This window comes from Giraffa tippelskirchi, chromosome 13 (assembly GCF_054371585.1).
Source record: "Giraffa tippelskirchi isolate mGirTip1 chromosome 13, T2T-mGirTip1v1.2.pri, whole genome shotgun sequence".
NCBI lineage: Eukaryota > Metazoa > Chordata > Mammalia > Artiodactyla > Giraffidae > Giraffa > Giraffa tippelskirchi.
The window spans coordinates 15,117,494-15,142,752 of NC_137287.1; the positions used below are offsets into that span (position 1 = coordinate 15,117,494).

At 51.9% G+C, this 25,259-nt stretch overlaps 3 protein-coding genes across 4 annotated transcripts in view; 2 read left to right on the plus strand and 1 right to left on the minus strand.

Moving 5' to 3' along the window:
* The window catches only part of LOC145532706 (cardiotrophin-2-like), a 33,627-nt gene extending 21,042 nt beyond the window's left edge, over nt 1-12,585 (plus strand). The window contains exons 1-3 of one of the 2 annotated variants that reach the window (XM_081558270.1): nt 4,984-5,634; nt 8,458-8,594; nt 11,230-12,585. In XM_081558270.1, coding sequence (XP_081414396.1) covers nt 5,616-5,634; nt 8,458-8,594; nt 11,230-11,697 — 624 coding nt within the window. In that variant the 5' untranslated portion in view covers nt 4,984-5,615 and the 3' untranslated portion in view covers nt 11,698-12,585. Of the gene's footprint in view, nt 1-4,983; nt 5,635-8,457; nt 8,595-11,229 lie in introns of those variants that run through there. The other variant, XM_081558271.1, reaches the window with a different exon arrangement.
* Nucleotides 12,540-16,624, minus strand: LOC145532711 (cardiotrophin-1-like). The gene is made up of 2 exons (XM_081558276.1): nt 15,636-16,624; nt 12,540-13,495 (listed from the first exon to the last, which is right to left on the minus strand). Exons 1-2 carry the CDS (start codon nt 15,695-15,697, stop codon nt 13,189-13,191), a joined length of 369 nt encoding a protein of 122 aa, XP_081414402.1. The 5' UTR covers nt 15,698-16,624; the 3' UTR covers nt 12,540-13,188.
* Nucleotides 16,625-16,851: 227 nt separating this feature from the next.
* The window catches only part of LOC145532704 (cardiotrophin-2-like), a 33,781-nt gene continuing 25,373 nt past the window's right edge, over nt 16,852-25,259 (plus strand). Inside the window, exon 1 of the mRNA XM_081558267.1 lies at nt 16,852-17,820. The gene's annotated coding sequence lies outside the window, so the exon portion shown is untranslated. The remainder of the gene's footprint in view (nt 17,821-25,259) is intronic.

Below are 25,259 nucleotides of genomic sequence, written 5' to 3' on the forward strand. Positions count from 1 at the left end.
CCATCACTCTATCAAGACACGGCACTGACATAGGCATTCCCGGAGATCAGGTGCAGACCAGACTCCTTGGCCTGCTTTTGCAGAGCCCCCCAGTTGGAACCAGTATGTTCCTGCCTTCCTTCTCCCATTACTCATGGAGGTGTCTCCTTTTCGGGTGGCCTGCTGCTGGGGCCATGGAGAACACCCTGCCTCCTGTCACGGGGAGAGAGAGACCAAGAGATGGAGAACGACAGTGCGTGGTGATCAGTGAGTGGACGAGGGGAGCTTGGGGGCTCTGGGAGCGCTGAAGGGGCAGAGGAGAGGGAGAAAGCTTCCCTGAGAGCTGAAACTCAAGCTGAAGGTGAAAATATGAGAAGGATTGTCAAGTGAAGGAGGAGCAGGCTCACTCTCTATGCAGGGAGAGTCACAAGAGAGGGTAGTGCTGAGCAGGCATGCAAAGTAGGACACATGGGTGATGCAGAAGGTAGGGAAAAGCAAGAAGTAAGGTTCAAGGCTGCACAGGGACTTGGGACTGAAGGCCTTAAAAGCCAGACTACAGACTTGGGGTTTTGTCCTGAGGGCTCTGAGGAGTCAGGGAACGGTAAGGAGGTGGTGGGAGGGGGTAAGGTGACCCATGCTCTTTCGGTCCTGTCATATGTCACCAACAACCCATCTCTTTGCTCTGTCTAGCAGCTTTGTTTGTCCCTGAAACCTGCCAAGGATACTCCCAAACTCAGGGCCTTTGCACTGGTTTTTCTCTTTGCTTGGAGAGGTAGGAGTGAAGATTCACACGAGATTGGGCTTAATATTGGAGTCAGAGGCTCTGGCTTGAATTCCTGTTTATTTGTTCTGAATGGGCCTCGTGATGGATCCTGCTGGATGACATAGGGTCATGATTGAGCATCCTGAAGGACAGACAGAACAGATCTCTCAGGAACATTGTTGCCAAAATCTCGGCTCTCGGTGCACCAATGCCAAACAGAAATATGGAGACAGAGTTATGGAGGAGAAAACAGAACGGCTTTATAACTATGCCAGGCACAGTAGGCTAGTGCCTCAAGAACTGCGCCCCACGCCCTCCCTGGTGAATAGGGAAAGGGTATATAGTCAGGCAGGAGTATGTGATAAGGATCAAGGCAATAACAGTCTTGTATTTTTTCTCCTGCAGTTTCAGTAGGATGGGGACAAGATTAGGGTGTGTGCAGGGTCCTAGAAGGTCTATCTCTCATCTTAATAAGCCTCTGCCTCACGTGCTGCTTCTCCTTTGATTAACAACTGTTCTGCCCTTTGGGCTTCCCTCCTAGCTCAGTTGGGAAAGAATCCGCCTGCAATGCAGGAGACCCTGTTTCAATTCCCAGGTCGGGAAGATCCCCTGGACAAAGGATAGGATACCCACTCCAGGATTCTTGGGCTTTCCTGGTGGCTCAGCTGGTAAAGAATCCTCCTACAATGTGGGAGGCCTTGTTTCAATCCCTGGGTTGTGAAGATTCCCTAGAGAAGGGAAAGGCTACCCACTCCACTATTCTGGCCTGGAGAATTCCATGGACTGTATAGTCCACGGCGTGGAAAAGAGTCGGACACGACTGAGTGATTTTCGCTTACTTACTTACTCTGTCCTTTTGAACTCAAAGAAGGTCATGGAGGCCAGAGGCCTGCCTACAAGGAATGGTGGACAAAAAGGCCTCTGGGCCCTGCAGTCCCACAGGGCCCTGCTTGGCATTAGCATTAGTGTGGCTGGTGGGAATTGGGCTCCAAGCCTGAGAATGGTGGGACACTGAGGCTTTTGCCATTGGTTGGAGGCATTACTTTGGAGGCAAGGAGCTCGAACCAGTCAAACCTAAAGCAAATCAGTCCTGAATATTCATTGGAAGGACTGATGCTAAAGCTGAAACTCCAAAACTTTGGCCACCTGATGGGAAGAACTGACTCACTGGAAAAGATCCTGATGCAGGCCAAGATTGAGGGCAGGAGGAGAAGGGGATGACAGAGGATGAGATGGTTGGATGGCATCACCAACTCAATGGGCATGAATTTGAGCAAGCTTTGGGAGCTGGTGATGGACAGGGAAGTCAGGTGTGCTACAGTCCATGGCGTCGCAAAGAGTCGGACACGACTGAGTGACTGAACTGAACTGGAGGCATTATGTACCATTGCAGCAACTCTTGAGGTGCTCGGGGGTGGGGGGTGTCTCATAGCAGAGATCGAGGCTCTTGGTGGGTGAAGTCAGTGAGACCCTAAGACGCCAAGATAATTTGTCTGGTCTTCAGATGAGGAAACAAACCGAGGCTTGAAGAGGTTTAAGTAACTTGCCTAAGCTAGTGATGGACAAAGGTAGGATTTTGACCCAAGTCTGAAAGAAAAGTGAAAGTGTAAGTGGCGCAGTCGTGTCTGACTCTTTGTGTACCCGTGGACTGTAGCCCCCAGGCTCCACTGTCCACGGAGTTCTCCAGGCAAGAATACTGGAATGCGTTGCCATGCACCCCTCCAGGGGATCTTCCTACCCAGGGACTGCTGACTCTTACATTGCTAGGATTTCCCAGGCATCAGCTTCCGGTGAGACTGAAACACATGGAGATACGTGGGCCTCGAGGCGGGGCAGGACAAGGCGGCAGAGCTTCTGACATCTGCCAAGACAAATGCCTTGGAAAAATGGAACTAGGCCTGGGATGGGGGTGAATTACTTCAGTGGTGAAGGGCCCCTGAAGGGTCCAGAGAGAAAGTGAAGTCCCCACGAGGAGCAGGAGATGGTGGGGATGGGTCAGGGTGAGGCTGCCCTCTGGGCTGAGGCTCGGCCCCACGTGCGCTGCCCACATGGCAATAGCACGAGGTCGCGTGTCTGGCTCCCTCCTCCCCTCCTGCGCTCCTCTTCTTCCTCCTCCTCCTCCTACACTTCCTGGCCTGGCCCACGCCTCAGCGCACCCACTCACCGGGCCTAGTCTAATCCTCTGACATCACTGCCTGCCCAGCACAGGCCCTCCCTGGCAGCCTTGACAGCCCCCAGGCTCAAAGACCCAATTCAGGATCTCCTACCTCAGAGCACATCTCTTCCCTCAACCTCTTCCCTCCTTCAGCTCACATTTCAGATTGGTGACACCCTAGATTCAGTCCCAACCTTGGGGGGCAGCAGCCTGCGATCTGTCTTGGCCTTGCTGTGTGACTCCAGGTAAGTAGCTGCCCCTCTCTGGGCCTCAGTCTCCTTATCTAAATCTCCTCTACCCTCAGTAAAGCACATCAACCGCTTTGGCTTCCTCTCAGCACCTTGTAGCTTTGGGAAATTATTTTTTTCATGAGCTCACATGTTGGTTGTTGGGGGAACACTGGACTGTTATTCACCCTTATTATTCACCCCAGCGCCAACACGCAAGAGGGGCTCCATCCACAGCTGCTGACTAAAGGTCTGCATGGCTGAGTGAATGAACAGATGCAGCTCCTGCCTTATGGTGGGGGCTCTGGATGTGACTGTGTGTTCATAAGCGCGGATGCATGTGCACTCGTGCGTCTGGCGCTCCCTGGCAGGCTGTGTGGTATAACACAGTTGTGGGCATGTCCTCTACAGTGTCAGCTCCACAAGGGCAGGGATTTGTGTCTGACTTGTTCCCTGCTCTATCCCAGCTCTATCTGGAACAGGGACAAGCACATGGCTAGAGTCAATACATCCTTGACTGTAAAAACGTACGAAAGTGTATACACACATCTGGTGTGGGTCCACGTGCCAACCTGTGCATATAGTACAGTATAGTGTTGTCACACGGTCATGTCTGACTCTGAGACCCCATGGAGTATAACCCATCAGGCTCCTCTGTCCATGGAATTTCCAGGCAAGAATACTGGACTGGGTAGCCTTTCTCTTCTCCAGCGGATCTTCCCCACCCAGGGATCGAACCTGAGTCTGCCACCTTGGAGGCAGATTCTTTACCGTCTGAGCCACCAGGGAAGCCCAAGACATATACATGGTGATGCCCAAAGCTCAGCTTCTCTGTGCACTGGTGCCGATCAAACCTCAGAGACAAAGATCGGGGTGAAAGGGAGAAAAGGAGAGCTTTATTGCTTTGCCAGGCAAAGGAGGATACAGCAGGCTCCTGCTCTCAAAACCATGTCCCCCCTGGGGAAGCTACTGAGAAGTTTTCTAGTAAAAGGGGATGTGACCGGCTCGTGATCATTTTCCTGATGCGTTGGTGGTGTCAGCTAGAAATTAACCTGTGCAACCTTCAGGTCCAACTGGTCTGGGGTCTACATGTTTGAGGGCAGCATACCACAACTTCTCCCACCCGGAGGGGGTTTCAGTACCTGCAAAATCCTTCAAAGATATTGTTGAATGTATCTCATGATCGGGAATCAGCACCTTGCCCCAAGGCTGCTCTTGATTTTATTTCTCCCTGGTTTTACAATCCCTCTCTTCTCTAATGAACAGCTGCCCATTGGAATTCAGGGAACATCACAGAGGTTGAATGAGGCTGCTTCCTGAGGTATGAGTGAAATGGATGGTGGGTGGGTGCGTCCCTGGTGGCTCAGTGGTAAAGAATCCACTTGCCAATGTGGGACACATGGGTTCACTTCTTCATCCGGGAAGATCCCACATGCCTCAGAGTGACTAAGTCTGTGTGCCACAACTACTGAGCCCTGACTGTAGAGCCCGTGCCCTAGAGGAACAAGAGAAGCCACCGCAAGGAGAAGCCTGTGCCCTGCAACGAAGAGAAGTCCCCACTCGCTGCAACAGCAGAAAAAGCGCACGCAGCCACAAGGTCCAGCACAGACAAAAATAAATAAATAAAATTACATTAAAAATCAATTTAAAAAAACTCTTAACAATAAAAAGAAGTGAAGGACACAAAGGCCTTGAGACAAGGAGCCCCACAGGGCCCTGCACGGTATCACATGCTCCCGTGTCTAAGGGTGTGGGTGATGTTGCTTACACACCAACCCCCTGTCCCTTTTCCAAACTCCTCCAGAGCCAGGGCCTGATGCCTGGGTCCTGGTGGGGAGGAGTAGGGGCCGCCTCCTCACGAGAAACTGGATCCCAGGAGGTGCAGAAAGGCAGGGAGCAGGGCGACCCTTTCCTCCCCCGGATAATCCCCTCCCCGCCTGGGTCCCTTTCTCCCAGCACCCAGAGTTTAAGGTCAGATTTGGGGGGCTGTAGCAGACTAGGATTGGAGAAGGCAATGCCAACAGACTCCAGTACTCTTGCCTGGAAAAAACCATGGACAGAGGAGCCTGGTAGGCTGTAGTCCATGGGGTCGCTAAGACTCAGACACGACTGAGCGACTTCACTTTCACTTTTCACTTGGATGTATTGGAGAAGGAAATAGCAACCCACTCCAGTGTTTTTGCCTGGAGAATTCCAGGGCCAGGGAGCCTGGTGGGCTGCCGTCTATGGGGTCGCACAGAGTCAGACATGACTGAAGCACTTAGCAGCAGCAGCAGCAGGGAAATAGGGTGTCCCCTCAATGCCCCCTTCCTCAGCTGTCCCCTGCCTCAGGGCCTTCTGCACCTCCCCCCACATCCTGCAAGGTATGACTTTCCCTCCCACATGGGTGGCCCGAGGGCTCAGACCCAAGTATATAGCCACCTGAGGGGCAGGAGGACAGGTGTCGCAGAACCACCGAGAGACTGCAGAGAGGAAGGATCCAGGAGAGACCATGAGTTATCATCTGTTGGGTGAGTGAGGGAGACAGGGCGCGAGGGTCCTGAGACCAGGAGGGAGGGGGTACCCCCTGGGCCCTCTGGCCCATCTGACTCACGTACCTGGCTGCTCTTGCATCTGCTGGGAACCTCCAAAGCCTTACACCCAGAAGACTTCATTCATCATTCATTCATTCCAGACAGACTTCTGGAGTGCCTATTAGGTGCTAGGTAGTAGTCTAAGTGGGCTTCCCAGGTGGTGCTAGTGGTAAAGAACCTGCCTGCAATGCAGGAAACTTAAGAGACCTGGGTTTGATCTGTGATTTGGAAAGATCCCCTGGAGGAGGGCTTGGCAACCCACTCCAGGAATCCTGCCTGGAGAATCTCATGAACAGAGGCTCCTGGTGGGCTAGAGTCCACGGGGCAGCAAAGAGTTGGACACAACTGACGTGACTAAGCACACACTCACAGTGGTCTAAGTATGGGGGTTATCGTTGCTGTTTAGTTGCTAAGTCGTGTCCAACTCTTTTGTGACCCCATGGATTGTAGACCTCCAGGGCCCTCTGTCCATGGTATTCCCAGACAAGAATAGTGGAGTGGGTTGCCATTTCCTTCTCCAGGTGAACTTTCCCATTCAGGGATCAAACCCATGTTTCCCGCATTGGCAGGGACATTCTTTACCACTGAGCTGTCAGGGAAACCCAAGCACTGGGGACACGGCAGTAAAGAAACGGACAAAAAATGAGATTTCTTTCTGCAGACAGACAGGACATGTGATCATAAGTAAATTATCATGCCAGTGTGACTTCCCAGGGAGCGCTCGTGGGAAAGAATCTGCCTGCCAATGTAGAATGAGACATGGGTTCGCTCCCTGGGTCGGGAAGAACCCCTGGAGAAGGAATGGCAACCCACTCCAATATTCTTGCCTGGAGAATTCCATGGACAGAGGAGCCTGGTGGGATACAGTCCATGGGGTCGCACAGAGTCGGACACGACTGGGCACCCACACAGATGTGATAGAATTTGAATACAGTGATCCAAGTTTGTTGAATGAATGAATGGACAGGGCTTCACCTCAGGCCTTCCCTTAAATTCTGAACTTCTGGGAGATCAGGAATGGAGGCAGGGAATCTAAGGACGCCATCCTGGTCTGCCTCTCATCTCCGTCACTGCTGGTGACCTTAAGTTGTCTTTTTTTGAATTTGGCTATGCCATGTCTTAGTTGTTGCAGGTGGGATCTAGTTCCCTGACCAGGGATAGAACCTGAGCGCCGTGCATTTGCAGTGCAGATTCTTGGGCCTTGGACCACCAGGGACGTCCCCAGTGGGGCTTTTGAGTTCAGTCCTGAAGAATCAGCAGGAGAAGCCCTGGGTGGTTTTGGAAGGTGGTCCTGGCAGGGCCCAGCAAGGGCAAAGTCTGAGAAGGGGAGGCTTCAGAAAAGAGGGGCCAGGCCTTGTAGCCTACAGTGAGGACTTTAATAGTCACTGTCTTAGGTGGTAGCCATGGGTAGATTTGGACAAAGAGGGATCTAGCTGGACTTGAAGAGCTTCCAGGTGGCAGAGGGAGAAAAGAGTGGAGGCAGAGACAGCAGCGGGGAGAGAAATAGCTTCTAGATACATCTTTTGTTCATTTATGGCAGTGCCGGGTCTTCGTCGCTGTGCTCCAGCTTTCTCTAGTGGCAGTGAGTGGGGGATACTCTCGAGCTGAGGTACGTGGACTTTTCATTGCAGCGCTTTCACTTGCTGCAGGCTCTCGGCGCACAGGCTTCAATAGTTGTTTCTCCCGGACTCTAGGGCACAGGCTCAGTAGTTGTGCAAGGGGTTAATGGTTGCTCCATGGTGTGTGGGATCTTCCCAGACCAGGGATCAAACATGTGTCTCCTGCATTGGCAGTTGGAATGTTACCACTGACCCGTCAGGAAAATCCACATGTTCTAAAACTTTTCCTTGAAAATAGCAAATAGGTACAGGGAAATGTGCACAAGTCCCAAGTATATAGCTCAATAAGCTTTCACAGATTCTAGGTATACTTGTCATAAGTGCTCGGATGCAGAAACACAGACCTAGGGAGTTCCCTGGTGGTTTGGTGGTTAGGATTCTGGGGCTTTCACTGCCCAGGTTCAATCCCTGCTCAGAGAGCTGAGATCCTGCAAGCGTCACAGTGTGACCAAAAACAAACACAAAAACCCACAGACCTCGTGGCCACCTTTTAAGGACACAGCCAACAGGATTTAGTGTGGGTTGAACATAGGGAGAAGGAGAAAAGGAAGCGTCCAAGAGGACGCCATGATTTTGACGTGAGCACCCGGAAGAGTGGACATGCACTTTTCTGAGATGGGGAAGACCAGGGAAGGAGGGGAACAGGGCAGCTAGAGCTGAGCAGTGGATATTTTGACTTGAGATGCTTATTAACATCCAAGGGAAAACGTCACGTGGGAAGTTGAATACATGGGTCTGGAGGTCAGGGGAATTTTTTCTTTTTAACATTTATTTATATAAAATTGCATCTAAAAGTAAAACAATCCAAAATTATCTTATTTGGCTGGGCGGGTTCTTAGTCATTGCCACATGGAAATTCTCAGTTGTGGCATGTGGGATTAGTTCCCTGACCAGGGATTGAACCCGGGGCCTCCTGCCTTGGGAGCTCAGAGTCTTTAGCCACTGCACCATCGGAGAAATCCCAGGGGAATATTCTGGGCTAGAAATAAGCTGCTTACAGGGTGACTCTGCCCTGAGTTGCACACACAATATCGCTGTAAGCCACAAGGGTTGGATCCATAGGAGGGGCTCTTATGATGAATGAGTGAATCAGCAGGTGAGGTCAGGGACTTGGTGCTGACCTCTGATTTCTTCCTGCCAGCCCCCTTCTGCCTGCTGGCCCTGCTGCTGCCACCTCTCAGTTTGGGAGCCCCCGTCTCCACAGCTGAGTCCATCAATCAAGCCTTTAACCTGGCGCTCTACATGCAGATCCATACTTCAACCCTGATGCCGACTTACGTGAGTGACAGGGCATGAGCAGGGGGTGAGGGGAGGAGGCTCTCACCCTCCTGGCCCAGCCCTGGGGAAGGGAGGTAGAACAAGGCTGCAAGAAGGTTCCTCCATGGGTCCTGGGGTCCAGGGGCTCTGCCAGCTAGAGACACACCCACAGGAATGATGTCACTGATGCCTGGGTGACCTTGGGCAGGTCATTCCTTCTCTCCCTGTCTTAGCTTCCTCATCTGCCAAATGAGACGGTGACCGTGCCTTGGCTGACCTCTCAAGAGTGTTAGAAGATTCAAAGGAAGCACCTAGAGGGAAGTTTTTTACAGGCTCATGAGTCTTTCCATAATCACCTCCTGCCGTGTGCCTTCTTGAGCCTATGCCATGCTGGGAGATTCAGCCTCGTTATCTTACTGGCTCCTCAGATAGCTCTAAGAGGTAGAATTTTGACCTATTTTTACAGATAAGAAATCTGAGGAGGCTTCTTTAGATTTTAAAAAATTTTTATATTTCTATAGTTTCATTTATTTTTGGCTGTGCTGGATCTTTGTTATTCAGTTTGAGCTCTTCTCTAGTTTTGGAGAAGGAAATGGCAACCTATTCCAGTACTCTTGCCTGGAAAATCCCATGGACGGAGGAGCCTGTTAGGCTACAGTCCACGGGGTCCGAAAGTGTCGGACAAGACTGAGCGACGTCACTTCCCTCACTTCCCTCACTTCATACTTTATCACTGGAGAAGGAAATGGCAACCCACTCCAGTATTCTTGCCTGGAGAATCCCATGGACGGAGAAGCCTGGAGGGCCATGGTCCATGGGGTCGCAGAGAGTCGGACGCGACTGAAGTGACTGAGCACGGGGCCCATCTCTAGTCTGAGTGAGTGGTGGCTATTCTCTAGTTGTGGTGTGCAGGCTTCTCATTGCGGTGGCTTCCCTTGTCGCTGAGCGCAGGCTCTAGGCCTCGCAGGCTTCGGTAGTTGTGCCCTGCGGGCTCAGCAGTTGCGACTCCCTGGCTCTAGAGCAGAGGCTCAGTAGTTGTGGCGCACGGGCTTAGCTGATCTAGGACATGGCGGATCTTCCTGGATCAGGAACCCATGTCTCCTGCATTGGCAGCAGGATTCTCCACAAAGCCACCAGGGAAGCCCTCTTCTTGATTTTGTGACGTGGACCATTTGTAAAAGTCCTTATTGAGTTTGGTACCATACTGCTTCTGTTTTATCCTTTGGGTTTTTGGGCTGCGAGGCAAGTGAGATCTTAGCTCTTCAACCAGGGATTGCACCCACATTGCCTGCATTGGAGGGCAGAGTCTTAACCACTGGACCATGAGGGAAAGCCCAGGAAACTGAGCTTTGGAGGGGGAATCCTTCTCCTGAGGTCACAAAACTGTCTGGAAGTTCAAAGCAGCAGCCTGCTGGCTGGGTCTGACCCACAGATGTTTTGTTTAGGCCAGGCGATGCTTGTTCAAATGCTGAATATGAAAACCCGTCCAAACCAGGCACAGGGGTCCTGTGGCCTCCAGTCACCGTGCCCCACCCCCTCCCCATCTGCTTCTTCTCCAGGTGACCTGATCTACCTGGCCCCTGGAGGCCCTGGACTTTGTGAGTCTTCCACTGCCCTATATTCTAGGTCCATGTGAAGTTACCTAACCTAGTCTCTTTTTTCAAATCTAGTTTCTTTCTCGTTGGCTCTGCTGGGTCCTTGCTGCTGTGCACAGGCTTTCTGTAATTGTAGCGAGCGGGGGCTACTCTTCTTTGCGGTACTTTGGCTTCTCATTGCGGTGGCTTCTATTGTCAGGAAGCATGGGCTCTGGGATTGAGGGCTCAGGAGTTGTGGTCCCCAGGCTTAGTTGCCCCAAGGCATCGGGGATCTTTCTGGAGCATGGATGGAACCCATGTCTCCTGCTTTAGCGGGCAGATTCTTAACCACTGATTCACCAGGGAAGTCCCTTCCTCTAATTTCTAGTCTCATATCTGCCACCACCCTGTGGGTAGCTTTGAGGACCCCGAGTTTCCCCATTGGTAAAATGGGGATGTAGGACTAGGTGATCTGTCAATTACAGAATGTATTGGTGTGCACTGAAATTCTGTGGATCTAGGTTTGTGGAGGTGAGAAATTTAATGGAGAAGGCATTAACTACATAATATTATAGTTCAGTATTAATAATTGGATATTAATGATTATTTACAAATGAACAAATATTAACCACTGAAGAATGTGAATAAAAAGGAAATACGGCTTTAACCACATTGTCCATAATATATTTAGCTTGAAAATACTGTAGTAAGTAACATAATCATAGTGTTCATGATATTAATATAAATATGTCATTAGTGAATGATATTAACGCCCTCATCGTATGCCAAGTGCGAAGTGCTTTATATCTATTACATCTTGTCATCTTCACCATTACAGGGCCATGTGGGAATTACTGAAGCTGCGAATCAATGTTGCAAAACTTGTATGTGGAGAAGGCTGAATTGAAGCCTAACAGAACTGGGGCTCTGGGCTAGAACATTTCATCCAATCTCTGAGAGGCAGGGAATGGAGACTCCCTCTAGGAAGAGGCCAGTCTCCTGGAAGGCAGATGTGAATTCAGGGGCACCCTAGGGCAGCGTTTGGGTCCCCTCACTCTCATCTGTCTCTGTCTCTCATGCAGCTCCAGCACCAAGGCAGCCCCTTTAGTGATCCCGGCTTCTCAGTCCCCGGACTCACGCTCAGAACCCTCCCTCCAACGGAAATGCCCTACGGGATCTGGGAAAAACTGGAAGATCGAGTACGTCTGAGCATCACCAAGGAGGTCTTCTGGTCCTTCAGCCAGCACCTCCAGCTTGTGGAGGATGACCAGCGTGACATGAGCCCTGATAATTCCATCGTGCTCAATCAGCTTGGGGAAGCAAGACTCAAGGCCAAAGGCCTAGCGGGCAACGTGGCTGCCATCATGGCTGCCATCATACCTGGCCTTGGCCCGCTCACCCCCGAAGCAGACCCCCTCGGTTTTGTCCCCTTGGGGGAGTCGGCCTTCCATAAGAAGTTGCGAGGGTATGTGATAATCCGGGACTACGGCTTTTGGATAGACCGAGCTGTGACTTTCTTGGGTGCGCTCAAGGCCAAATACTCTCAATAGAGGAGGTGGGACTTCCTCTTAGAGGCTGCAACCTTTTCCCTTTCACAGATGATCCTTTCCTTTTTTTTTCACAAGGGATTCTTTTCTGCCTTGCTTCTTGGCTAGAAAAGAGACACATGTTGTCTAGCAGGCAGGGCTTGTGTACCACGAATTTGGAACATTTCCTGGGGACCAGGCCTCTAGTCCTTATGCCTCGGCCTTCCTGCCCAGGTCCTGTGGCCTCCCTTCCAGATCTGGGTGGGACTCCATGGATAGCATCTCATGAATTCCCATTCCAGTGGGACTGGTTGCTCACTTCCTGGTTGGAAAGAAATACCTCTTTCAAGAGGCTTCACTTACAGTCCATGGGATCACAGAGTCGGACATGACTGAGTGACACTTTTCACTTTCACCTCCCACTCGACAGGGGGAGTATAGTTGGTCCCCTTCCTGTCATTTAGGGGAGGTCCAGGGACTGCCTTCTTGTCTCTATCTACCTCACTTCGTCTATGAAGATATGGATGTCCTGAGCAACGAGGCCTCCCTTTTGCCTGGAGTTCATTTCCTCCACTACACTACCTCTCTGACTGTGGCCACTGCTCCAACTTCCCACCTTAAGGTGCTTCACTTCCTATTCAATCGATGTCTAACTCTTGAAAAGTTAAGGACTCGAGTCACATCTGTTTCTTGCTCAGGACACATCCACTTAGGGATGACAGATGGCATCCCTGGCCCAGGGCTCTCCTGAACCTCCTATTTATAGTGTGGCTTTGCCGATGGCGGGGGCAACCAGGCCATACCCCAAGGATCTTATTCTCCTGAAATGTGTCTCCCCATTTTCAACAATTATATATCCTGGTAAATTCAATGGTCTTTTTATTTTTAAACATTTTATTTCAAAAAACTTAATTGATTCTCATCAATTTTTTTTTTTTTTTTGGTCTCCATAAACCTGACTTGAGGAGAAGGGAAGGTGTAGGATTAGGGCAGAGGGAGAGGAAGGGGTGGAGGGCATCAAAGGGAGAGGGTGCAGGGCCACAAGGGGTGGGATGGGGAACGGGGAGGGCAACAGGTGGAGTGACCCTGGGGCCAGGTGGCTGAAATGTGTCTGGAGGAGCCCTTCCACCACAGGGCCAACAGGCATGTTCCTGGCCAGGAAACGACAGACAGAAGGACAGAGGCAAACAGAGTGACAGGTGTCCCTTCCTTGAGATGAGGTGGAGATATACACAGGCTCAGAGGGGGCCAAGAGGAAACAAGAGACAGGAAGACAGAGAGATGCTCAGAGAGGCAGACTCGAGCGATGGAGAAAAATCGGGGGAAGCAAGGACATGAAAGATGCGGGAAGTCCTAGAGGGAGACAGGAAGGACCCAGTGAGAAAAAGAGATGGAGAAGCGTAGAAAGAAAACAGAGAAATGCAAACAGTCGGAGGACACAGAGACGCTGACAGAGATGGGGAGAGATGGAGACGGCCAGAGAGGGGACCGTGAGCTGGGCCGCGCGCCAGGCGCTCAGGCCGGGCCCCTGGGTGCCAGGTGGCCCAGATCAGCCTCAGTGCGGCTCACCCACTCGAGGTACAGGACGCACACAAGGAAGTCGAGCACCTTGGCCGGGAAGATGGCCACGTAGGCAGTGGCGGCGGTCGCAGGTTCGCCCCGGGGCCCGGGACTCTCGGGCCCCAGCGCGGACAGCACGGCCTCCACCGCGGCGCCCGGAGACCGGACTGGCGTGCCGCGTCCTCCAAGCGCCTTGGTAGGCGCAGCGCGCGCGGTTTCACCTCGACCTGGAGGCGGCGCACGATGTCCAGCAGCGGAGGGGCTGTGGGGCAAAGAGACCAACCAGGAAAGGGTGACTGCAGGGAAAAGGGAGGGGGTGGCACAGGGGAACACAGGATGCAGCTGGTCCTACGGCTACTGGGAAAGGACCACTCTCGGGAGCCCTGGGGAGCACTAAGGATGAGGAAGGCGGGCACAACCCCATGGTTCTTGGATACCTACTGTATGCTGCGCGCCTGGCAGCAGGTACATTCTTATCCACGCTGTTTGACCTTTACAACTCAGCAAAGGAAACATTTCAGGGAGGAGGTCCCTTGAGGGTCATAGGGATTTGCTCAAGGTCACACAGTGGGTAAGACTAGCTTCAAATCCGAGACCACTCTCACAGGTGAAAAGGAGGCCAAAGAAGGCAAAGACCCATTCCTGGCTCTGGGGAGGGGGTCCAAGGGGGCCCAAGCTTTCTGTGGGTCTCTGCCTCTGAAAGTTGGGAAAAGCCTGAAGGTAGGGAGTGGGAGGGATTCTTCTGTGGACCCTAACATTGGCCCCAGCTTGAAGCTGAGGACAGAAATGGGCCTGGCGGATATGTGAACCAGCCAGTGAATGAAGGAGTGAACCTATGGCAACCTTACATGACCCTCAAGGGAGTCACCCCCAGCCCCCCAGATAGGTGCTGAGGTCAGCTGGGGAAAGGTGACCCCCTGCAGCGGGGGTAGAACTCAAGGCAGTGCACTGCCGCAGCAGGCACGACTGCTTCATGTGCCCAGGCCCACGGAACTTCTTCATGTCTGGGCAGAAGTGGCAGTCCCCGCACTCAGTTCGCACACAGGCGTGGCAGCGGCGGGCGGCGCACTCCAGCCCCCGGCCGCTCCACGACACTGGGGGCGTCAGCAACGCCGAGGACTGTGGGTGCAGGGTGACAAGGTCCAGTCCGGGGGGGAGGCCCACGGGTACCGTGGCTGGCGAGACTCCTCGCAGCTTTCCCCCCACTCCTACGCAGCCAGAGCTTGACTTCCTACCCAGGGAGACAAGGAACAAGGAGGTGCTCCTCCTGCGGAGGCTCAGGGGAACCCCCCTCCTTCTAGGCAAGGCCACCCTCTTCCTGAAGCAGCTCACCCGCCTCCCTGGGAGCCATGAGAACTAGCTTCCTGACCTCACTCCTACTCTAACACTTCTTCCATACTCCCGCGCCTGACCCAGGGAGGACGACAAGGGACACCGACAGGCACAAGGGCCTTTCCACGGACATCCCCACAGCGAAGCTCCTGGGAAAACCAGGGGCACCTTGTCTGTGGAGTCACCTGAGACAGGTCCCAACTCTTCCCCTGTTCTCCAAATGTGCTCCATGCCCGGCTCGCCCCAAGCTGAAACACCCCACATGGACCTCCCCGATCCCCACAGATTCCTGATTGCCAACTCCAGACCTCTCTCTTTTCTCTCAGAAGCTACTAACACCCAACGCCTCTTCCCCTAAAGCCTAGATGTCCTCCTCAGATTCAATGGCAACCTGCTCACCCAATCTAACCCCTGAAGATCCACCGGGCTGCCCAACTTCCCAGCGCTCAGAGACCTTCTTTGAGATGCTCTTTCAGAACCGCTCCGTGGCCCCAAGTTTCAACACTGTTCGCCACAGAGCTCCCTCTGCTCCAAGACAGCCTCCTTATGGGTCTCTCACGTTGACCTGCCCAATCTCCCACATTCCCTGCGATTCTAGAATCCAGCCTGACGTCTCCATAGAACTCAAGATGGGCTCATGGGCACCACCCCTCGCCTCCCAGATTCCCAAGCTGCTTTCCATCCCTAATTGTCTGGAATCCCTTGGGCTCCCCTTCCCAGGCAAACCAGATCGTCCAAGATCCCACACAGATTCAGCAGGCCTGGAGGGTCTCTGCATATCCAGAGTCTTCTCCCAGCTTCCCCCATTCCAGACCCATCCATGGGGGGAAAGGAGCCCTCCAGCGCTCCAGGGGAGGGGCCTTGGAGGGCTGCAAGGGCAGGCGGGGATGGGGGTCTGCAGGGGGAAGCGGGGTCTAGGAAGGAAGGCCAGTTCCCCAGGGTTGAGAGGTAACAGGAAAGAGAGCTGGAGTTGAGGAGTTTGGAGCAAAGAGAGGGTGAGGCCGGGCTGAGTATGAATGGGACTGGGAGCTGCCCAGGTCTGGGGGTGAGGACGAGCCGCATGAACCTACCTCACACGGGTCCCGGGAGCCATCTCTCCCTTCTCGGCAGCTCCCGGCGGGTCGGCGGCCATCGGCAGCGTGGGGGGGGGGGGGCGGGCAGCGCGGGGCGCGGAACGCTCAGAACGCCGGGGTCCACGTTCCCCCGAGGGCGCTCGGCCCCTCCCTCCGGCGGAAGCCGCGACGACGGCGAGTGCCGATGGGGGGCGACGGGGGTGAGGCCCTCCCACAGGCTGCGGCGCGGCCCTTCCAGGGGGAGGTCCTGCTCTAGGGGGCTCAGTTCCTCACTCCTCCCAGGCCAACGGGGGCTCCTCGGGCGCAGGGTGCACAGCTTCTGCCCGGGCCCCACTCAGTACGGGGGTCCGAGTCCCAGCTCCCGTCCCCCAACCCCGCCCCGCCTCTCCACAGCGCCCCCGGCCCTTTAACTGGCCCCTTCCCAGTCCCCATTGCCCAGGGGTCCAGGGCCAGGCCTTGGACCCCCCCACCGTTTCTGGGGTTCAAACCCCGCCCACTGCCGGTTCCCGGGGAGCAGGGATCCCTGTAACCTGCTAGCCTCCCCTGGGCCCGCCCCTGGCCTGCGGCCCCCTGCGCTACTGCTACGGGGCGAGCATAGGGGCTGAAGGAAGCTGCTGGGCTCCGGCCCCCCCAGCCTGCGCGCGCCCCAGACCTCTCCCTCTCCCCCCAGCGTGCGACCCCCGGGAGATGGACATTTAAATAAAATTTGAATAAATCCCCTTCCTCAAGCTGGAGGCTGGAAGGAAAGGATGGAAGGGGGCAGGAAAGCGGGGAGGGGGCAATAGCCGTGCCTCAGCCACTCTGGTCCGCCGACCCAGCGCTGCTTCGGCCCGGGGCCCTGGCCGCCCCTCTCATCCCTCCTGAGCTCCTTCCTCTTTCCTCCTCCCCTCCCCTCGCCTCCCCTCGCCTGGCCTCCGCTCCCCTCGCCTCGCCTCATCCTCCTCCTCCTCCTCCTCCTCCTCCTCCTCTTTACTCCCTCCTTCTCCCAGTGGAACCCCGCCCCTGCCCCCTCCTTCCCCACCACCTCCACTTTTCAGGACTAACATGCGCACGGCATGACGGAAGTAGTAGTCCGTCGGGCGACCGTGCTACCGTGGGATCAAAGGGATCCTGGGGTCAGCGGGAACTACACACAAGATGGCGGTGGACGTGCCAAGCCGGGAGTGGAGAATGCCGGGAGTTATAGTCCGGTTGCCCCAAGGCACCGGGTTGCAGAGCATCGAGGCGTGGGAACGATGACTACCAGCAAGATGGCCTTCTGCCCCGGCCAGACCTCCTTCCCAGTCACTCACAGGCCCTCCTGTCCACAACCCTCCGCGGGTGTGGTACCTGAGGGGAGTCGCAGTCCATCTGCTGCCTTCCCGCTGCCATTTCTACTTTTCAGGAACAATGGAAAGGAACGAGGACTACAAGCAAGATGGCGAAAGAGGGGCGGACACCAGACTATTAGTCCATCTTATGAGGTGCGATGGGAATAGTAGTTTCCTAGCCTTCTAGAGTTCCTTAAGAATGGCAGGACCAAGAGTATAAGGAGACGACCATACGAATGGCAGGCAACCTAGCCTCTCGCGGTCGCCTGACTCTACCACCTTGGCACCTCGCCCACCTGTAACATCGAAATTCCCCTCTTGTTGGCGTAAAGCTTGAGGAGAGTTGCAGTCTTCCCGGCTCCCTTCTATCCTTTTCCACCAGACAATGGAAGGGGAAAGGGGCGGGGTCTACCACCACAGATGGCCCCTGGAGGAAAGGGGAGACGGTGACCTGGGACTTGTACTTCATGCGCTAAGGCTACTCCCTGTGGAAACAGGAGAAAAGACTACAAGAAACGTGGCGGCCTAGCACATCCTCTGCGCCAGTGCCTCCTGGGGGACCTAGTCCCCTCCGTAGCTCAACAGAGAAAGGACGTGGGCTGTTGAAATGTGCATCACCACCGACAGTCCAAATTGAGAACGGACGGAAACGGAGAGTCTCTTTCCTTCTCTCCTCGCCACCCGCTTCTGACGACCTACCGGGAAATGTACTCTCATGGCTTCACTCGCTAGTGGAGGGGAAGAATTTCTGTCGCCAGTGGGGATCAATGCGGGTGAGGGAGAAAAGACGTCCGAGAGATTCAGGAATCTGTAATATCCGCCTCCCCGTGTGGCGAGGACTTCATCTGTCAGGGGAAGGCTCTTCAAGGAAGGTAACAGTAATCGGTATTGTGGCGACAAGGGAGGCGCGGTTGTTGGCGAAAGTAGTGTGACGCTGTTGTCCCTTGGAAAGCTTTGGCGCCTCCCACCTGATGCTTGTTCCCCCAAACCTCAGAGAATCGGTAGCTTCCAAGTCAGGAGAGCACCAGGGAAAAGGCTCTGGAGTCATACGAAATCCCCACCCCTCCTTGGAAAGTCACCAAACCTCGATTTTTCTCATCTGAAAAATGGGGATAAGGATACCTACCTCGAAGCAGAGTGTTAAGACAATGTTCGCGAAAATGCCCACCTTCAGGGCCTGACACAGGGCACGTGTTGGTAGTCCCTTTCTCAGGGTCCTTCCAGCCCTGCTGTTTTGGGATCCCAGGTGTCCATCATGCCGGAAGGAGTTAGCTCCTGGGAGAAGAAAACTGTGCCAGGCAGTCTACCCCATCTTGAGCCGCACCCCCTCCTCCCCCGCCCCTCATCTGGGTCCTTCGGTGTCCACTACCGGTTACTGCTCCTAGGGGGCGCCCATTCTCCGTTTGCCTGAGATGCAACAACCTGATCCGATTCCTCAAGCTGAAGTTGTGGGCGCTACAAATTGCCCACCCAGTCTTGGAGGCACCCCTGCCCCCTCGCCAGGACCCCACCCCCTCCCCGCTAGACACCTCAGCTGCCGAGGCAAACGGGCCTGCTTTCTACCAGTGTACCTTCTCACCGTGCCTTAATCTTCCTCCTCTGCCTGCAAAACTATTCACTCTTGACCCCTGTGCTTCCCCCTCTTTTCTGTGCCTTGCGGACGATATGGTGAGTGTGCTTTTTCTGGCAGGGAATCCAACGCAGGCTGGCGGGTGTGATGTGACGTCCTAAGTGTGCAGGGACTGGCCTCAGGATGAACTGAGAGGCTGCTTCTAGCTCACAGTGTGTTTGGGAAATCCTTGACTCCCGGAAGATTGTTTCCTCTTTGGCCTCAGTGCTTTAGTTTGGGTTTGCATGATTCCGCAGGGATTTTTCTGGAGCCAGTCCCTCTACCTATTAGGTTCTTCCCTTCCACCCTTCTCACCGCTGCACCCAGTTAAATATTCATCTTTCAAGTTTGTGTCTCAACGAAGCTTTCATGTGTGTAATTCCCAGATGAGAGTCATTTGACTCTTCTTCTAGATATAAACTTTATGAAGGCTCCGTGTCTCATGTGCTTTCAGCATCTCATTTGATCCTGGTAAGAATCCTGTTTACGATCTCATTTTATAGATGAGGAAACTGGGAATGAATGAGTGATAAAGCTAGGACTCAGAGCTTCTCTGGCGGTCTGTCTAGTGGTAAGGAATTCGCCTGCTAATGCAAGAGACCCGGGTTTCAACCCTGGTCTGGGAAGATCCCACATAATGCAGAGAAACAAAGCCCGTGCGCCAGAACTTCCGAGCCCAGGCACCTAGAGCCTGTGCTCCCTTACCAAAAGAAGCTACCCCAACGAGAAGCCTGCCCACCCCAACAAAGAGTAGCCCGTGCCACAACTGGAGAAAGCCTGCATGCAGCAATAAAGACCCAGCACAGCCAAAAATAAATAATACACAAATAAATGAAATAAAGTATAGAAAGGAATGTAAAATTATGAGGAAAAATAATTAGTATCATAAAATGATTTTTTCTAAAATAGCTAGGATTCCCAAGGCCTCAGAGCCCATCTTCAGAGCTATAGCATCTGCCAGTTGATCATGTCCAGCCTCTGTGTGTTACATTTGGCAGAGCAACCACACATTTCTTTCACTTGGAATCCAGCAACACTGAGTCTGCATTCTTTGTATCCTTGAACAAGAAACAGCTGTTGCAGAATTGTGGCTGCCCCTTTTGGATAAGACAAGTACTCGCCAGAAACGCCCAGTCTTAATCCAGCTTGCTTCAGTCCTAGCAGAAGCACTACTGGCCCCACTTCATTAAATGAGACCCAAACATAAACCTACTGAAGGTCAAGGCGATTTCTTACACTCTATAGAGCACTTCAGGGCCAGATGGTGTGCCTGCACCCCTAGCTGGCTGGATAGAGAGATGGCTGAGTGTGACTGCATACAGAGATAGAGGAGAACTTTTGCTTTTCACTTTATAACGTACTCTGCTGTTTGACATTTTTACCATGAGCAGATATTATTTGTATATACTTAAGGAAAGGCTAATAGAGTTCTGCCAAGAGAATGCACTGGTCATAGCAAACACCCTCTTCCAACAACACGAAAGAAGACTCTACACATGGACAGCACCAGATGGTTGACACTGAAATCAGATTGATTCTATTCTTTGCAGCCAAAGATGGAGAAGCTCTATCCAGTCAGCAAAACCAGACTGGGAGGTGACTGTGGCTCGGGTCATGAACTCCTTCTTGCCAAATTCAGACTGAAATTGAAGAAAGTGGAGAAAAACCACTAGACCGTTCAGGTATGACCTCAATCAAATCCCTTATGACTACACAGTGGAAGTGAGAAATAGATTTAAGGGACTAGATCTGGTAGAGTGCCTGATGAACTGTGGGTGGAGCTTTGTGACACTGTACAGAAGACAGGAATCAAGACCATCCCCAAGAAAAAGAAATGCAAACAAGCAAAATGGCTGGCTGAGGAGGCCTTACAAATAGCTATGAAAAGACGGGAAGCGAAAAGCATCGGAGAAAAGGAAAGATATACCCATTTGAACGCAGAGTTCCAAAGAAAAGCAAAGCGAGATAAGAAAGCCTTCCTCAGTGATCAATGCAAAGAAATAGAGGAAAACAATAGAATGGGAAAGACTAGACATCTCTTTAAGAAAATTAGAGATGCGAAGGGAACATTTCATGCAAAGATGGACTCGATAAAGGACAGAAATGGTATGGACCTAACAGAAGCAGAAGCTACTAAGAAGAGGCGGCAAGAATACACAGAAAATCTGTACAAAAAAGATCTTCAGGACCCAGATAATCACGATGGTGTGATCACTCACCTAGAGCCAGACATCCTGGAATGTGAAGTCAAGTGGGCCTTAGAAAGCATCACTACGAACAAAGCTAGTGGAGGTGATGGAATTCCAGTGGAGCTATTTCAAATCGTAAAAGATGACGGTGTGAAAGTGTTGCACTCAATATGCAAGCAAATATGGAAAACTCAGCAGTGGCCACAGGACTGGAAAAGGTCAGTTTTCATTCCAATCCCAAAGAAAGGCAATGGCAAAGAATGCTCAAACTACCACACAATTGCACTCATCTCACATGCTACTAAAGTAATGCTTAAGATTCTCCAAGCCAGGCTTCAGCAATACATGAACTGTGAACTTCCAGATGTTCAAGCTGCTTTTAGAAAAGGCAGAGGAACCAGAGATCAAATTGCCAACATCCGCTGGATCGTCGAAGAAGCAAGAGAGTTCCAGAAAAACATCTACCTCTGCTTTATCGACAATGCCAAAGCCTTTGACGGTGTGGATCACAATAAACTGTGGAAAATTCTGAAAGAGATGGGAATACCGGGCCACCTGACCTGCCTCTTGAGAAACCTGTATGCAGGTCAGGAAGCAACAGTTAGAACTGGACATGGAACAACAGACTGGTTCCAAATAGGAAAAGGAGTACATCAAGGCTGTATATTGTCTCCCTACTTATTTGACTTATATGCAGAGTACATCATGAGAAACACTGGGCTGGAGGAAGCACAAGCTGGAATCAAGATTTCCAGGAGAAATATCAAAAACCTCAGATATGCAGATGACACCCCCCTTATAGCAGAAAGTGAAGAGGAACTAAAGAGCCTCTTGATGAAGGTGAAAGAGGAGAGTGAAAAAATTGGCTTAAAGCTCAACATTCAGAAAACTAAGATCATGGCATCCGGTCTCATCACTTCCTGGCAAACAGATGGGGAAACAGTGGAAACTGTGGCTGACTTTATTTTGGGGGGCTCCAAAATCACTGCAGATGGTGATTGCAGCCATGAAATTAAAAGATGCTTACTCCTTGGAAAGAAAGCTATGACCAACCTGCTGCTGCTGCTGCTGCTGCTAAGTCGCTTCAGTCGTGTCCGACTCTGTGCGACCCCATAGACGGCAGCCCACCAGGCTCCGCCGTCCCTGGGATTCTCCAGGCAAGAATACTGGAGTGGGTTGCCATTTCCTTCTCCAGTGCATGAAAGTGAAAAGTGAAAGTGAAGTCGCTCAGTCGTGTCCGACTCTTAGCGACCCCATGGACTGTAGCCTACCAGGCTCCTCCGTCCATGGGATTGTCCAGGCAAGAGTACTGGAGTGGGGTGCCATTGCCTTCTCCATTCAAATTCTCTAAGGAACATTTTTTCTCCATAGTTTCTCCTGTGACTGACTAGAAACGATTCTTCACAGCCAATTCTTCTTTCAACCTGTACATTTGATCACTTCCCATGACATGCCTAAGTTTTTAAACATAGCCTTAATTTTGATCAAAACACTGCACAGCATTTATTTTATAACTCCTTAGTTAACAAATTAAAAGTGAAAATCAAATTATTTTAACTTGGAGACATAAGATCTGTAATAATACACTGAAAAAGCCATAGAACACATACAGTAAAACTGTATTCACTTACCATTTGATACACCTCATATTCTTGATTCTAAGGGATGTATTTTCATGTATTTTACATTTCCTGAAATTTTATAATTGATGTCAAAAGAAACCAGCTCACTTCCATATGAAGAACACATGTTCTATGTGTATGGAAACCTAGACAGCATATTAAAAAGCAGAGGCATTACTTTGCCAACAAAGGTCCATCTAGTCAAGGCTATGGGTTTTCCAGTGGTCATGTATGGATGTGAGAGTTGGACTATAAAGAAAGCTGAGCACTGAAGAATTGATGCTTTTGAACCGTGGTGTTGGAGAAGACTCTTGAGAGTCCCTTGGACTGCAAGGAGATCCAACCAGTCCATCCTAAAGGAGATCAGTCCTGGGTGTTCATTGGAAGCACTGATGTTGAAGCTGAAACTCCAATACTTTGGCCACCTGATGCGAAGAGCTGACTCATTGGAAGGGACCCTGATGCTGGGAAAGATTGAGGGCAGGAGGAGAAGGGGACAACAGAGGATGAGATGGCTGGAAGGCATCACCATCTTGATGGACATGGGTTTGGGTGGACTCAGGGAGTTGGTGATGGACAGGGAGAGCTGGCATGCTGCGGTTCATGGGGTCACAAAGAGTCGGACACAACTGAGCAACCGAATGGAACTGAACTGAACTGAAAATAGGCTTCCCCAGTGGCTCAGCAGTAAAGAATCTGCCTGTGATGCAGGAGACACAGGTTCAACCCCTGGTTGGGGAAGATCTGCTGCAGGAAGGCATGACAACCCACTCCAGTATTCCTGCATAGAGAATCCCATGGACCGAGGAGCCTGGCAGGCTACAGTCCGTACCGTCGCAAAGAATCGGATACGACTGAAACGATTGAGCAGGCACGCTTAAAATATGAGTTGCAAATACTATAATCCAGCCACAGTGACACTAAAATATAAAAACAACAGTCAGACCTTCTCAGTGAAAAGTGAACTCAGGGTTTAGAGCACCCACAAGTCCCTTTTCATTTGCACAAAACATTTCTGTCTTCTGTCCACCTCATTTACACATTTTGTCTAAGAACCATCGGAAAGATGGTTTATGGCACTCGGTGGTGGTGGTTTCCTATATGAGGGGCGGGGGCTGCAGACCACATTGAGAAACAGGTGCACCATTCAGTCTCCAGTGAGGAGCTGCTGAAAAGCGAGGGAGGGCTCCTGCCGGCGCTCAGAACTATCCACAACCTTGGACTGAGCTCACTGAATTCAGGAGCTGGAGCAGCCCATTGATCTGGAGGTTCCTTTGCAGCAGTGGGTGGTGCTCTTCTAGAAGATCCAGATCTCTCCTGGATTTGTGTAGAAGGTCATAGCTTCTGTATCAGTCAGAGTAGGTGAAGTTATGCTGCAGTAACAAAGAACACCCACGTTTGGGTGGCTTACAACAACTAAGGGCTGTTTCAGGCTCAGGCTGTGTGTCTAGTGTTGGTCAGTGGGGAGAGGTCTGCTTGTTCTAGTTACCCAGGGATTAAGGCCAAGGGAAGAGGCTCCATCTGGATATGAGCTTCCATACTCACCATCCAATCACCGATGAACTGAGGGAGAAGGGCTCAGTGAAACATGGCCTGGCTTTTATAGCGTCTGCCCAGAAGTGACACAGGACAGTTGTGCTCACATTGTATTGATTAATCCATAGCCTTCCCTAATTTCAAAGTGGGCAGAGACAGGAACTCTTTGCACTTTCTGCCTGGAAGGAGAAGAACTACAATGCCTGTGAGTGTGTGCTACGTCATTTCAGTCATGTCTGAGTCTTTGCAACCCTATGGACTGTAGCCTGCCAGGCTCCTCTGTCCATGGGATTCTCCAGGCAAGAACACTGGAATGGGTTGCCATGTCCTCCTCCAGGGCATCTTCCCGACCCAGGGATCAAATCCACATCTCTGACGTCCCGTGCATTGGTAGTCAGATGCTTTACCACTAGCACTCCCTGGGAATGCCTGTAAACAGCCCTAATGACAAACACAGCTTTCTGTGGCTCCTAGTGGAAGGGACAGCCATCATGTAGCAGATTATCTGGGCAAGCGCCCGCTATAAGACATGCACTGATGGAGCTCTTTTGTTGGTCACATGGGACACTACACAGAAAGCAGAGAAGAAGGCCTTCCCTGGTGGTCCGTTTGTTAAGAAACGGCCTTCCAACGCAGGTGAAGTGGTTGGATTGGGGAACTAAGATCCCACATGCCACAGGGCAAGTAAGTTCTCAATCCAACTGCTGAGCCCATGTGCTTTTCACTAGCGAGAAGCCCGTGCATTGCAATGAAAGGGCCTGCATGTCACAACTAAGACCGAAAGCAGCCAAATAAATAGTTTTTTAAGAAAGCAGAGAGGAGTTTAATTTACACTGAAATATGGTGGGCAATGAAGAGAAAATGCCTCTGTAAGAGGTTGACAGTCACCCCTGCAATTAGTAATCCCTGAAAACAAGGCTCCACAAAAGTTGCCAGGGTCTGGTTAATGAGAGTTCTGAAAGTAAACCACCCAACCGTGGGTGTGGCTTCAAATGGTCACAGAACACTTCAGTAGCGTTCATTGTCCAGTATCCCTGGAGGGTCTGATGTCAACAGTAGCTGAATTTCTCCTGTCAGTGGGTGTTGCCAGTATAAACTTCTCCCCAGACCTCATCAAATTTATCACATAGATACTATCACATTTCTTTTTAGAGTTGTACACTTCTAGTGGGGCTTCCCAGATAGGACTAGTGGTAAAGAATCCATCTGCCAATGCAGGAGACGTAGGGCGCTCAGGTTCCATCTGTGGGTGGGGAAAATTCCCTGGAGGAGGGCAAGGCAATCCACTCCAGCATTTTTGCCTGGAGAATCCCATCGACAGAGGAGCCTGGTGGCCTGCAGTCCATAGGGTCACA

What these genes read in the sequence shown, in the direction of transcription:
- LOC145532711 (XM_081558276.1), bottom strand. Translation starts at nt 15,697, where the DNA reads ATGGCCGCCGACCCGCCGGGAGCTGCCGAGAAGGGAGAGATGGCTCCC. An exon ending in GCTCCCGGGACCCGTGTGAG is followed by an intron (nt 13,496 to 15,635) that starts GTAGGTTCATGC and finishes TTTGCCCCACAG; the next exon opens with CCCCTCCGCTGCTGGACATC.